The sequence below is a fragment of the Stegastes partitus genome, unplaced genomic scaffold, assembly GCF_000690725.1.
Source record: "Stegastes partitus isolate 25-593 unplaced genomic scaffold, Stegastes_partitus-1.0.2 Scaffold263, whole genome shotgun sequence".
Taxonomy (NCBI): Eukaryota; Metazoa; Chordata; class Actinopteri; family Pomacentridae; genus Stegastes; species Stegastes partitus.
Window position 1 is genome coordinate 548,331 of NW_007577994.1, and position 15,475 is coordinate 563,805.

Below are 15,475 nucleotides of genomic sequence, written 5' to 3' on the forward strand. Positions count from 1 at the left end.
ATGTCGGCAGCGCCTGACTCCTCCTAACTCCCAGTTCATCCAAAGATTGAGAGGAGAAGCTGTGGACTGTCCAACCACACCCTTAAATGTGCACAGCTTTGAGCCTTAATGCAATTTAAATGGATGGGTTATATAAAGAGTCACCCCTCGTACAGTTGTCGTTAAAGAAGAAATTAGCTATAGAGACCAAACCCATTTGTTGTACCAGGCTGCAAACAGTTTTATTTCTGCTGTAAAGTCGGCCTCTTTAACACCTACGTCTGTGGGGATTAAGTCGCTCTTGGAGCCAGCCTCAAGTGTGCATTTGAGGAACTGCAGTTTTGGCACTTAGCTTTATTTTTTTAAGCCCGGAAGTTACTGCGTTGGCATAACTGCTAAACCTGAAACATGCCAACCTCTCTGAATCCAGCTAGCTTTTAGTTTTAGCACCTCACCTACAAACAGCCAGGCTTTTGACAGCTCCAGCAGAAGCTACATTCAACAAGAGGAACATGAGTCTCCCCGTTTTATTGCTGTTTTGCACACTTGCACGGCTGGTAGATGACTGTCAATGACAGAATAGTTTGATGAACTGTTTTCATCAAAATCCAACTTTTCTCTCAATTTCAGTTCCTCAACTTTGGGTATCTGCTGATGGAGTATCGATCAAACACCTGTGCTTTCTTTTCCCCAATTTTAAAATCTGTGTCCTCACCTTGTGGAACTCAGTGGAATAGTTTTTGTGTGTGAGGTAACATGAGGTCACGGGTTGCTTCAGGTCGGAAAAACTGACGCTTGACACCGATCCTCCACACTGGGTCGAGTATTCCTTCGAAGTTATCGCTTGATGTTGCTTTGCGTTGCTTTTTTTTGGACGATGTTGACATTTTTTCTGGTTTATTCCGGGTCAACGCTCATTTCACCGTCAGCATCCTCCTCCGTGCCGCTGTAACCTTTTTCTAACTCCTCACCTGCAGACACGAGGAGCAGACGTGGAGCATGGAGCGAACTGAGAGTATGAACTCAGACTGCCAGTCAGGTGGGCTCTCCAGCTCGGTGGGAACCAGTAAGTGCAGCAGCCCGGCGTGCATGGCGAGGAGGGCCGCCCACTGGGGCTGCGCGGACGTATCCGGACCGGGGATGCAGTACGGGGACTCCTACGACTCTCTAAGAGACTCACCTCACAGCGACAGGTAGAGGAAGTGGCACCGGCAGTGATGCTGGTTTTTCCTTTGTTGTGTTTTTGTCACACCAGACCCTGTTTTGCTCTCTGGCGACACCAAGTGGCAGCTGCTTGTTTGGATTCTTTTGTGCGAAGGACTACATTACCCAAATACCGGTGACTCAAAGGTGAAATCAGTGTTTCCTGGGAGCTGAATGTGATGAAATAATCATTGTCAGAATACAACACTCACAGATTTTGTTAAGGTTTTGGATATCATTTTTGTTGGAGCAATTTAGTTTTGATGGTTTAGTCGTTTCCTACATGTCCCAGAATGCCCTCTGGCTTCCTGTATAAACAAGCTTTACATGTAGCTATGACTGTATTATTTACGTGCACCACAGACATACAGATACGTGACATAAACAGCTTATTTTTAACATTAAATTACTTCTAAAATAATGTGGTATAATTGTGACAGTCACTCATTTTATTTATAAAATACGTTAACAACAAAACACATCTCCCTCTTGTGCTTTTCTTTATTATTCCGAACACGTAATCCACAATGAGCGACATGAATTTGTGTTTCTGACTGTGTTATCTCTGCTGTGCGTTACCTGAGCTGAACTCTGTGAGGTGCAGCAGCAGTCGTACACGTCGTGTAGCTGTGAGCGCACATGTGCAGTGATGTTATTTATATTCTGACTGACTGACTGAGTGGGTGTTGGAGGTGGCTCAGCGGTTAACGCTGCCATTTTTTATGGCGAAAAGGTTCTGCGTGCAAAACCTGAGCCAACCCGCTGCAGTGTTTCTGTTTGGAGTTTGCATATTTCATCCGACAATCAGAAGATTTACGGGTCAGGTGGGCTGGAGAAGCAGGTGTGAGTGCAGGTGCTTGTTTGTGTGTGTTGTGCTGCGATTCAAAAATGTCTTCCTTTGTAAAAGAATTGTGAAGATTCAACTTGGAAACTCAGTGTATCACCGAAGTGAACGTGAAGCTACAAAGCTATAATAGTGAATGACAGAAGCTTTCTGAAACATTTGATGTTAATGGTGGAATATTCTGTTAATTTAAATTTTTATGTGAGACAGCCTCTGATCATTCATCCTCCTCTGTGTTGCTGATGTTCACACATTCATTCGCTGTGTGTCGTAACAAGACGAGTTTAGCCACGTCGATTTGTTCGTATTCATTGTGGTGAGTCATAGAATTCACAATTTTGACATTTCTGACCTCCAGCTGGAACCAAATGTGGCTTTGGCTCTCAGACTGACTGGTGACTTGTCCACGATGTACCCTTATTCTGGCCCAGAGCATCCTGGGAGTATTTTAGAAAACAGAAGGACAGGATGGCCCATACTGACTATCCACTTGCTCAAAAAGTGTGTTCACATGAGAGAAGTGCAGCCCCATCTTTTGTACCCAACATCTAACAGAACCTCGTCCATAATTCTTAATACTCTTTGCATCACGGTTTTTGCTGCTGTGCTTTAGTCCCAAAAGTACCTGAAACACCTGAGAAGTTTAAAATTGTAGTAACAGTCAAACATTTTTGTCGTCTTTGTTGATGTTTTGTTGTGTGTGAGACAGCCGTAGGAATCACTTTTTTGTCCTTTCTCGTTCAGGTATGTGTCTGCACTGACCACGCCGGCGCGCCTGTCTCCCGTGGAGTTCCACTACCCCCCGCTGCCCCCCCAGGTGCCCACCTTCCAGATCACCTCGCCCAACACAAGCCACGCCCTCTCCCTGCCCCCTGCTGCCGCCGCCTACCACAGAGAAGACGACCAGCCGCTGCTACGATGCCCCGACGTACGTAGACAAATGTAGCAGGGAGAGACCGATTATTATTCTTTTAGTTTTTATTATTGAATGGGGCTGAAATTTAGCATTTTTCCTATTATCAGTGTCATTATTATTATTATTATTTTTTTTTATTAAATGATTTGTTGGGTGGGTTTGCAGGTACTCGAGCATAAGAGGCATTTTTGTTTATTAATTTAACTGGAACATACCTAGGTTTTTGTAGATAGATACGTTACTCATTCCTTGTGGGAAATTCAGTAGCTCATTCATATTACATGTAAGAAAAAATACAGTAAGTTGCAAATGGTGCTGGTGTAAGAATAAGTTAAGGTGCAAGAAAAAAATACAACCTAACAATAAAAATTAATAATATTGCACAGTTGTAGGCATTGTTTAGTCTTTGCGCTGTCTTTCTAGCAGAGAAAACCCCCACAAAAAGTAAACAAGAGACACCAGCCGTCATCACAAACATGGAAACTTGCTGCTGTCACGGTGTATAAGACTATGCTAACCGCTAGCAGCTAAGTTAACAGCCACAGATTACCACGAAACAGTGTCTGGAAAAATAGTAACGCTTTAAGATATGGGCCTGAGAGGTGATAAAAGTGTCAGAAAAGTGAGAAATTTTCTTTCATGATCATTTCAGGTACTGTCATAGTTTCAAAACCTCAAAACTTTTATGCTGAACCGAGTCTGAATCTGCTGCCATTTCTAAATCTGTGGCGCTGAGTGCAGCTGACGAATGACTGGAGCCTGAAAACAGTGATGTCATGTAGCAATACAGAGGGAAGATATTTGTTAGAGTGACTTAAAACATTTAACAGAAATGTTAAAACAATGCGTCAATTAAATTAAACCGATTATGCCGACTAATAGCAGCACTTTTGTTGATCAGGCTTTAGATACACGGTAGCTGTTGGTAGAATGGATCTGTCGTTGGCTCGGCTTCTCTCTTTGGATTTCATTGAGGAAGATATATCGTGTAACCTTCCTTTAACCTGAAGTTTCTGTGTTGGCGTCCTCCCTGCAGAAGTTCTGTATTGTCGTTGCACGGGGTACAACCACATTAGGCAGCACTCCTGTCTGTGCATTCACAAATCTGACATTTTAAAAGTACAGAAAGAAGGTCACACCTCTGGATATTGGACGTTGCTCAACATACGAGGTGTGTCAGAAAAGTTCCAGGACTGGTGTCACAAAAGATAGATTTCAAACCCGAACTGCAAAGTTTCCCCTTCAGACGATCAACCAGCACGTCTACAAAGAGATCCTCCAGGGTTTGCTTCATCCAGAAGAGGCAGAAGAGTTGTGGCAGGACAAGTCGTGGCTGCTTCACCATGACAACCTGCTCACAACGCCCTGAGCATCCCACAGTTCCTGGCTGAGAAGAACATCTCCGTGCTGGAGCAACCTCCCTACTCACCCCACCTGGCTCCAAGGGATTGTTTCCTCTTCCCCAAGCTCAAGGGGGTCATCAAGGAGACCTGTTTTAAAGACGTGGATGACATCAGGATGGCTGTGACGACGGAGCTGCGGAGGATCCCAGAAGAATCCTTCCAGGAGTGCATGGCGACGTGAAGAGAAGGCTGGAAAAGTGTGTTAGACTCCAGGGGGATGACTTGGAAGGAGAAAACCGATGTTCTTCTCAGCCAGGAACTGTCGGATGCTCAGGGCGTTGTGAGCAGGCGCATTGTTGTGGTGAAGCAGCCATGACTCGTCCTGCCACAACTCTGCCTCTTCTCGAGCACTGAATGAAGCAAACGCTGCAGGATCTCTTTGTAGACGTGCTGGTTGATCATCTGAAGGGGAAAACTCGTGGTTTGTAGTTTGGGTTCGAAATATATCTTTTGTGACACCAGTCCTGGAACTTTTCTGACACACCTCGTCTATGAAAAAAGTAAAGTAGTGCATACAAGGTGTGTGTGTTCAACATGTGGTGTGTTTCCTCTTTCAGGATGGAAGTTTATACAGGCAGCCTCGGCGTCCGCGGCGACCCTACCTGACGGAGAGCACAGGAAGTCTACCGTCCAGCCCCTACCGCCTCCCTGACGAAGAGGCCTACGAGACGACGCAGGAGTACGCCTCTTCACGGGAACCCATCCGGAGCCGGCGCCGCCCGCGACGCAACCGCCTCAACGGACACGTGTCCCAGCGCTCGGCGGGCCTTCGGGACTACAGCTCACAGAGCTTCAGCCAGTCAGAGGAGGAGGAAGAGGAGGAGGAGGAAGAGGACGCTCACGGGGAGAGCACGCCTTTCCTTAGTATGCAGAACATGAACATGGACCCGCCGCTGTCCGCCCCGGGTTTCCGTTCGTCATCCGGCGCCGACACACGGACTCACCGCGGGCTGAGTCGGCCGGGGACGCGCAGCAACGGGCAGAGTCGCGGCTCGCAGTCGCAGCGCTCGAAGGCTGACAACATGCCCCTTTAAGACTGAACCGACGCCCACCCATACACCCCCGACACTCCCACCCTCCACCTCACACACTCCCCTTCCTCCTACACACAACCAGTGGACTAGAGACCTGCACCTAGGAGAAATATTTTTATTTTGTATAACAGACAGATATTCTAAACAAATGAAATATTTATTTTCATTTTAGCAAAAGTTGTCTACTAGTTAACAGCAAAGACTTTTTTATAGGGAAAACTCTATTTATATGTACATTTTGATTTACAGCATAAAAAGATGTGCCAGTTTTTTCACAACGTAAAAAATAGAGTAATATTGTGGTGCCTTTTGCTGTATGCTGAAGTCGGAGGTCCCATTGAGTTTTTGTAGCCTTTCTTATAAAGACTCCTCGTTTTTATAGAGACCAACCCTCTTCCTTCCTTTTGCTTTGTTTTTTTTCTCTGATTTGGGATCTTCCTCTTTTTGAACTGTGATCTGATTATGTCATCATGCAATATTGATTCCTCCTGTGTAAAAGGTGTCTGTTTACATGAGTATGATCCACGCGACGCGCTCGTTTCACAGGGACATTTAGTCAACCGGATGTGTAGGGTAGTTTTCTCGGACGAACACACGTCGGCCATTTATGTCCTCGTTCGCTGCCTGTCAGTCATTTTGTTGTTATTTCTGTGAAAATAAGAGTGTTAGAGGGGAGTTGTTGAGGGAAAGTGACTCCAGATTCCTGTGTAGGTGTTCAGGGTGCTGCCATGACATACTGGTGGTGGTTGCAGTGTGTGTGTGTGTGTGTGTGTTTGTGTGTTTGTGTGCGTGCTTGTGTAGAGTCCTCATGAAGCCTCATTCGGTTGGCGCCTCTGTTCACCTTGGAGGTCTCTCGTTTGACTGACATGCTCCTCTCACCAATCCTCACGCTGCCAGAAGCTCCATTGCACTGTAAGAACCTCCCTCCGTGAGCAGTCATTGGCCAGGGAGCTGCCGATCCAAACCGAAACCTAACCAATCCAGTTGTAATCCAGCCTGACTCTGGCCTCCCGTGGACTGCCCAGCCCGCCCGTTTCCTATGCCAGCAGCTTAGAGCCGCACTGTGTCTCAGGACTTCCCCATCACATCACAGCCGAAAGACTCAAAGCAGAGAGAGCTCGTCATCTCAGTCACAGTTCAGTCCGCAGGCCAGATCCACGTCCCCCTCGCCCTCCTTCGTTCTCCATCCGTCGGGTTTTTTTCTTGCGTTGACTCGTGGCCACGATCAGAGGGAGCGCTGGTGAAAACCTCTGGAACCAGAAGGGAGATTCAGTTGCTTTATTTCTTTTTCTTTTTCTTTATTTGTTTTACTTCTAAAGGTTGTGTGTGTGCAAGTGAGCATGTGTGTGATTCACAACGAAAAGATGGCGACCACATGCTCTGATGCAGGGGCGTACCTAGGAAATCTGCCCCTATTCCCGCCCACCTCACCACCCCCACCACCCCCCTGAGAGGAGGATATCGCTCTGGGTTCCCCCCTTCTTTTTCTTTTGTTTTACTTTTTTCTTGTTTTTTTTCTACGAATATAATCCTACTGGAAACTCCCACACGGGCTAGAAACCGTCACCACGTCTCACCACACTCTAGCGATGGTACTGCTCTGATGGGGGGAAGAAAAAAAAAAACAATGCAGGTCGCTGCGTGCGGGTTCACACTGCTAGAGAGTTTTTATTTAAGCTCACAGCCAAACGGTGGCATATGATAATCCTGATTACTGCATCCTTGATTTGCATTCCTATACCTTTTATTGATTGAACTTCTTTTTTGCTGAATGATCTGTTACGTGTCTGTCTCCGTCTCCTTCCACCTCGCGTCACCTCCTTCACCTTCATGTCTTCCTTCACCCTCCTACTGACCTTCAGAAGCAACTAGCGGACGAATTTAAGCCCCACATCTCCGAGACGAGTGTACCGAGCAGCACACTTCACAGTAGGCTGATCACGTCCAGAAACTCTTCCACTTCAGATATACATTAGAGACCCCTTTAGAGACCCCCCACCCCCCACTTCAAGCTCACTGAGGAAACTGTGTTAGATACAGATATGTGTCCCTGTTAGAGTTAATTTAGTTGTTTTTTTTAGTTGGTTTTTCACACAGGCGATGCATGGATCACAGATATAGAAAGTATCTTAAAAATGGCAACAAAACCCCCCTCGGATTCAGGGGAATCATACTAGAAATATATAAAAATATTATTTGGGTGTACATGGCCCAAAGGTCTGGCTAGTTTTGTCTTTACTATCACTGTAATCAATCTGGGATTTGCAATGTGGAAATACTGCAAGTGAGGATAGTGTGCTTCTAGAGCTAGTTGAATTGTTAACAAACCCACCCTCATCCTCCTCGCCCTGCACACACACACACAAACACAGACCTAACACACACACACACACACACACACACACACACCAACCCTCACACAACCACACACAGCCCTTTCCATGTTTGTTTGTCAAGCAGTTTGTCTTTTTTACCTCCCGACTCTCCTCCTCCTCCTTCTTCTTCTTCTTCCCCCCTCTCTCTCTCTCTCTTTTTCTCTTGCTCTCTCTCGCGCTCTCTCTCTCTCTCTCTCTCTCTCTCTCTCTCCGTCCTCCCCCAAAACCTCCCCTCCTCTCACCCCGTTCAAAAAAAATAAAAAATCCCCCCTGCATGTCCTAGTGGTACTGGTAGTTGGGTGCATGGAAAAAGCAGCAAGCAAATCGTTTTTCCACTCGGTGAAATAAAAAATAAAAATGTGTCTTCATTTTAACATTCAGCAATAAATCCCCCTTTCTCTTCATGTCCATCATTCTTGGAATATGCTAGAAGATTTTTTGCAAGTTTTATCAAAAACATACTACTTGTAAAAGAAGAAAAACTCCAAAAACCACCCCTTCATATGAAAAATAAAACTTTATTCCTACCATTTTGAAACAGTCCTGTCATCTTTGTAACATTAAAAAAAAAACAAACAACAAAAGCATTTCTTTTCACTCATTAGTGCATTTATTGCGGGAGAAAAGATGGAAGAGGAGCAACAAATGTGAAAATGGGTGAGTCACACCTGCAAATAAGAACACTAGGTGGCAGCATTTACTTCCACCTTAAATTAAAGTGAAATTTGGCTTGTTAGATACTAAAATATCACTTGGTTTCTGTGTGTATCTCCTAGAAATGCTACAAAAAACATGTTCTTTATTGCACAGCTGCAAGTTTCACATCACATCAGTCAGATTTTCACAGCACAGGTGGTTCTGATAAAGTTATGGCTGCATACAATTTACATTTAAGGTGGTCTGCTAGTTAACTCATTGGGCCAAAGCTATCATATTAGCAACACGTGTGCTTTTCCCACAAATAAAAGTCAAAATATCTGCTCTTGTAGTGTTTAAATTGTCAGAATTTGCGTAAACGATATTGATATTTGATGTTTTACAGCCAGAAACTAACACAATGAGACCACGCAGCCTGCAGAGAATAATTAGCATTAAAATGCACCTGTTCTGTTTTGCCATCAGCTGACTCACAGTTGGTTTCCTTGCCCCCAGAAGCGTTGCAACACAAAAGTTTTAGGATTCCAGATACTCCCTCCAGCGCAAGTCTGCATGCACAGTTCCTGCTGGACCAGACGAGCACGTGTCTTTGGGGTGACGAGGCTCGGTGGAGATGACACTTGGTGCAGGCGCGGCTGCTCATCTTCCAGATCGGCAGGTAATTCAGTTTCTGTGCTTGAAAGCTGTCACTGCCGTACCTGTTCTCACCAGTTTCCCCTCAGCTGTCATGTTTAATGCGTCATTGGGATGTCAACAGGTTTTGGTATTTAGTGTATCTCGCATGACTTAATAAGGCAGAAGTTCCCAAACAGCCTAATGGTAGCACAGGCCTTCACGACGTTTACTGTCCCCACAAGCACACAAACATCACTTAAAGGTCTGTTTAAATACAAGCACAGAAGACCACAAGAACCGTAATACTGTCTCCCTGTAGAAACTGCAGAACCGAGTAAACATGGAATACATAGGAGCAGAAAACACGGCTTTTTATCTAACAAACAATAAAATGTGAGGCTTAAATCTGATATTACTAATTGTTTTTTTTAATTGGATTTGATTTCTGGGATTGATCTCACATGATGTTAATGATTACGTATGAACAACAATATGATCATAACATACATCAAGTTCATCTTTAGCTGTTTATTGTGTTTGTTGAGTGAGAATGAAATAGTTTTTTCTGTTTTTGTTTGTTTTTACAGTAATAGCAAATGTACATAACTAACATAGTTTATGAAGCAGTGAAATAAAGCACCTGCTTAGTCAATTAATGACAGGAGAAACTTTTTTTTAATGCATAAATACACCACATTACGTTGGCATTGTGTGGCACTAAATCAATTAGACACAAACCACTGCCATTTATGTCTTTCAATTTTAGATCCAGACTTCTCTCTGCTGCTGCTTCCTGCTATCTGTAGTGACATCAGCAGTTTAACACGTAATAAATGTGATCCTATTTGTATTCATCCTCACTATTATATATATATTCTTTGTTGTCTTGCCGCTGGTTCCAGGCCAATTCCGCTGTCACTCATCGCACTACAATGCACTTCTGTTTGCTCCGTCAGTGGGCGTATCCTCGTACATAAACCTGACAGTCGCTGCTCATTCAGTTTTTCAGGATCCACAGCAGCCTCTCCTGTCAGCAGCTCCGGGTTCTGCTGAGTTTAGGGTGCAAAAAAAAAAAGAAAAAGGGAAAACCTTTGTTGACTCTCTGGATTACATCTTTAGTCCTGGGTACAGAGGGATTCTCATGTTCTTGATGCTTTACTGAAGCGAACAATGGAGCCGTCGGATTAGCAGAAGGAACCAGCAGCCAGCACATGAGCATTCAGTGAACAAGGGAGCCTTCGTTTCAAACAGGTGAGCCAAGAAAAAAAAAGATGCTCTCATCTTGTCAGATAACTTTCATTAACGGTATTTAGAAGATGCCACACAGTGATGTTTTTGTCATTAAACTGTGGTGATTTATTTTTTCATCATTTCAAAGGATCAGTAGTTGACAAAAAACATCAACAAGTTTAGAGAACGGTTTTAATCATATCACACGATCTTTCCAAGCAGGCGGAGTTGCTCGAGGTGTCACTGAGCTGTAGATTTAGTCAGGATAGTGAATGTCATTTAATTTATCAGGAAAAAAAAGGTAATTGAATTTATGATTTCATCAGAAATGAGCAAAGTCCATCTACTGAAGAGGGTGTAATAATTATTTACTAATTATGCAATAAAGCTGAAGACTCCTGAGCGGGTATTTCGTGCACCTGCCTGTGAGACGAGTTTGTCGACTTTTAAGCGTCGCCTCATTCTTGTATTTCTGTGTTTCTCCCTTTTCTCTCATGACTCCTCCTGACTTGTACTTCCATTGAATATCTGTTCCGCCAAATTATACAAAGTTCAGTTTGAAATGCAGTCAGTTTGCACCAATAAACTCCCACCCCGAACATGTACAAATCATATTAAACAAGATAAATAAATCCTATCTGTTCTATATTTTGATAGTCAGAAACATCTGCTGCCAACAGATTTCAGATTGGTCCCCACTAACACACAGTTTGTACTTTTGCAGTGGAATGGCGCAGTTTTCCTGTCGCTGGCGTAACGTGTTCATCTGTGTGTGCACGCCATGCCTCTGCATGCTGCTGCTGTTCTTCTACGCTGGGATTGTGATGTGTATGAGGATGAAGGGTGTAAAAGCACCGTGGACCCCAGAAAATCCTCAATTTGTGGCCCCAGGAATTTCAGAACACAAGGGTTTCGCTCCAATACCGAAAGCTTTCTGGAGAAATGAACTGCACCAAGACGCCTTTTGGAACCAGCTCCAGCTGGACGTCGACCGCAGTCTAAACCCCATCCTGCGCCCCAGTGCGACCAAGAGAGGATTGAAAGGCAGCAAGTTTAGCTTCTTGTTAAGACAAAGTTTCTCTGAGGCTAAAAAACAGGAAAACATGAAGAAAATCTTTCACAATCTGCCACCTCACATTCAGAGGTTTGTAAACTACATGCAGAGGAGGACCTACCCAATCGTCCTCCAGCCAGACGGAGAATGTGGAGCGCAGGCAAAGGAGGAGAAACAGCCTCCTCTGATTCTGTTCGCCATCAAGACAGAAGAGTTAAACTTCAAGAACCGACAGGCCATTCGACAGACCTGGGGAAGGGCGGGGTGGGTGGCAGGACAGAAGAGAAATGGCAGCGCAGAGGAAGAAGTTGGAGGGTACGTCCGCAGGGTGTTCCTGCTCGGCAAAGAAAACCCAGATGACCTGGGAGTGAACATTTCAGAGTTACTGCGGATGGAGAATGAACATTATGGAGACATTCTGCAGTGGGACTTTGACGACACGTTTTCCAACCTCACTTTGAAGGACGTGCTCTTCTGGAGGTGGTTCTCACGCTCGCGCTGTCCAACTGTTTTCGTCTTTAAGGGAGATGACGACGTCTTCGTCAACACCCCAAACCTGATAACTTACCTCTGGGACCAACTGGTGACTCTGCAAGCAAACAAGACGTTGAAAGATTTCATGGTTGGAGACGTCATAGCAGCAGCAGCACCCAACAGAGAGGATAAATCCAAGTACTTTATCCCAGAGAGCTTCTACAGTGGTCGCTATCCACGCTATGCAGGCGGAGGAGGGGTGGTGTACTCAAGCCTGCTGGCCAAGCGCCTGAACCTCATTTCCAAAAGAGTTCACCTCTACCCCATCGATGACGTTTATGTTGGGATGTGCATGCTCCAGCTTAATGCCTTCCCTGTCCACCACCCCGCCTTCCTCACATTTGACTTTCCTGGAGAGGAAGAGAAACAGCCGTGTTCCTACCACAAAATCCTGCTGGTCCACAAACGAAACCCTGAGCACACAGTTCGACTGTGGTCCGACCTAAAGCAGACACAGACTCAATGTAAGGACGTATCCTTGAGGGTTGACGTGAAGAAAAAAAACATATCGAAGCCATGAGACTCTCACAGGTGATTTACGGCAGCGTTTGTTTATTGAGGAGATGTTGTACTGTTATCCACCCATCTATTATCTATACACCGCTTAATCCTCATTAGGGTCATGGGGGGCTGGAGTCTATCCCAGCTGACTCAGGGTGAAGGCAGGTTCACCTGGACAGGTCACCAGTCTATCACAGGGCTACATTTAGAGACAGACAACCAAGCACACTCACATTCACACCTACGGACAATTTAGAATCACCAATTAACCTCAACATGTTTTTGGACTGTGGGAGGAAGCCGGAGAACCCGGAGAGAACCCACGCTGCACGGGGAGAACATGCAAACTCCACGCAGAAAGATCCCGGGTGTCCTCACCAGGACGCGAACTGGCGACCTTCCTGCTGCGAGACAACGGTGCTAACCACTGCTCCACCTTGCAGCCTCTGTTGTACTGTTATGATGGTGACAAATAGTATTTATTTACTTCAGGAATCCGTGTGCTGTCGTTGTATTTATATTCACCAAACAATGTGAAAACTTGCGATCCATCAGCAACAATATCTGAAGGTCCACTGTGTACGGTTTAGCCCCATTTAGCAGTCAGGTTGCAGATTGTAGCCCACAGAATACCCCCTTCCCTTTCCATTTGTGTACGAGAGCCCAGGGTAGCTGCTAAAAACGTTTTAAAAAACACGAAAGGCTGTTTCTAGAACCAGTATTTGGTCTGTCCATTCCATAGACTGTCAGTTTAAAAGAGGGATGGAGCCACCAGGACACCACCTATTGGTTCATGGACCAGTTTTGAAGCTCCAAGTTTGGAATTTAGCCATTCCCATCTTGGTTGTTGAGAGTTCTGTGGTTTTGACTAAGAACTCAGTGACACAATACACACTCATATGGTAACGACTTGGCAATGACAAGGTTAAAAAAATACCCTCTTTATCATCGATTTTACTCTAAATGGAACCATCATTTACTAAATCAACAACATGCTGTGTTGAAGGAGACAATTGAGACCATAAAGTCATTCGGAAAACTTTAGCTTGTGCAATAAATCAAGTGAGAAGTATGTTCATTTTCTCATTGACTTTGATGCTGTTTTTGCAACCAGAAGCCTCCCCCTTCCCCCTCTTATGAAGAATGCAGGTTTAAGGCTTCACTTTTCAGACCTGGAGGCTACATCCATCCTTTACATACAGTCATTGGTTCCTTCTGGGTCGCTGGAGAAACAAGGCAGTGAAACATTCTTCCAAGTTTCTTGCTTCCAGGTGATTATAGACGAATATAACTATGAATATAATGATGCATTTCTGGTGATAAATGCCCCTAAATCCTACACAGTGGACCTTTAATAATAATAATTGACAGGATTATACCAGTGTTTTTTCTTTGTTTTTGCTGCTGACATACTGTACATTGCACAACCAAGTAGTTTTTTATATTACCATAAAGTCTTTGACTTTTTTTTCTAAATGTGTTCTTCCTTCCTTTCAAGCAGCTGCAAACTTCAGTTCATTATTTTTTATAAAAACTACCTGTAGAGACTGTACTCTATCACAGTCTCTACATCACTGTCTGTCCTGCTTGTGAATTTCAAATCGACATGTACATATCACTACAACTCTATTATCATTAAATGATCTTTTTTGTAAAACATCATGTCCACTGCAGCGTAATTCATCTCCATCTTCAAGTAGTTTCCCAAATGAGACTGAAATCAAATGGAACTAAATGGAGGGAGAATGTTATTTTCCTAATGTGACGTTTTTATGGAGCTAAAAAGTTGAGCTTTTGTGGCAGAACTCAGTCTGAAGCTGCGCTTGGTGAACAATAACTACATTCACCACCACTAGTGAGCTACTAAACAGACATGGCTGCAGCGGTGACTCAGAGTGTGTCCAATTAAAGGTGGTTTGATTGTTTATGAATTACATTTAATTTAACTTTTCAATGTGCTATTTCTGCCTTAACATGCAAACATCTTGATGCACGGGGCAGTTTGAGTAGCTCATTAAAAGCAGCTGAAATTGGTCTATTAAAGCATTCCAGTGTGATGAATGTCTCACCAAAATTAGGACAGGTTTGTGATTACAGCGGTCGGACCAGTTCTGCAGAATCGAGACGAGAACAGTGTGAAGCAGACACACAGAAAAAGATGCTTATCGGCTTCTAGTATTGTTCGTTTGAGGAGTGCTTGATTTCTAACGAATGCCCTCTCAATTAAAGTCTGCTTTACTTTCTGTTTTGCACAAACTAATGCTTTTACACTTAACTCAGAAAACCAGTTTATCCAAATGCGAGGCCAGAGATGACAACAGATGCAGAAGGCGTTAATCGAGCAGAGTAACGCCGTGTACCAAAGGTGGAGTTTGTGGCTTTTTATGTACATATTTAACAGGGGAGTGTTACTCTTTAGCAGAGGAGAAAACAACCCAACACAATTTCCTCCTTTGACGGTTGCAATAAACAATCTATTAATTGGACAAGCTGGCTTAACTGAAGACACCAACCTTTTGTTTGTCATGTTCACCCATTTTAGGTTCAGATTTTCCTTGTTCAGTGTTTTGTTTGCAAGATTTAACTACATCAACTCTTATTATGTACGATTAATTACCAGCTTCATCAAAATTGTATTATTCAGTTGATTTGTTAAATATTACAAATGCAATAATGCAGTAAATAATGTATTTTTAATTATATGTCTTCTTTAAGCATGTATAAAACTGTTTTAAGCTTATTCTGAGTGTCTGTAATATACCAAACTCGTCTTTTAAATGATGTCATCTGACGACCAAGTTTTCCCGTCACATGCTGGCAGGAAAGCACCAAGTTCTTGTTGAACTGGTTCCACTGGCAGAAGGAATATTCTGCATGCTTGTGAAATCCTGTGAGCTTAACGTTCAGGAATCTATATGACAATGTAAATAAATTTTTGTTTTCATATCAATACCTGTCTGCACAACACTGTATGGGAGACGTGGACAGGAAGATAGTGAAGTTTGGCAGCATTATTTTGGTAATAGAGGGCAAACATTCTGCACTAACCCTTCAGCATGCTGTAATTCAGGCGGTATGAGGAAAACTAGACTTGTGCACTTCCTCGTGGCTCCGTGTGCAGGCTTCAGAC

General features: G+C 44.0%; 2 protein-coding genes across 2 annotated transcripts in view; both read left to right on the forward strand.

Annotated features, from left to right (window-relative positions):
• The window catches only part of nrg2b (neuregulin 2b), a 65,946-nt gene extending 60,567 nt beyond the window's left edge, over window positions 1–5,379 (forward strand). The window contains exons 10-12 of the mRNA XM_008282204.1: window positions 957–1,172; window positions 2,771–2,954; window positions 4,903–5,379. Of these exons, the coding sequence (XP_008280426.1) occupies window positions 957–1,172; window positions 2,771–2,954; window positions 4,903–5,379 (877 nt within the window). The remainder of the gene's footprint in view (window positions 1–956; window positions 1,173–2,770; window positions 2,955–4,902) is intronic.
• A 4,779-nt stretch (window positions 5,380–10,158) lies between these two features.
• LOC103357593 (UDP-GlcNAc:betaGal beta-1,3-N-acetylglucosaminyltransferase 2-like) lies at window positions 10,159–12,481 on the forward strand. Its single transcript, XM_008282205.1, has 2 exons — window positions 10,159–10,277; window positions 10,981–12,481. The coding sequence occupies exon 2, from the start codon at window positions 10,985–10,987 to the stop codon at window positions 12,362–12,364; it is 1,380 nt and encodes a 459-aa protein (XP_008280427.1). The 5' UTR covers window positions 10,159–10,277; window positions 10,981–10,984; the 3' UTR covers window positions 12,365–12,481.
• The last annotated feature ends 2,994 nt before the right edge of the window (window positions 12,482–15,475 follow it).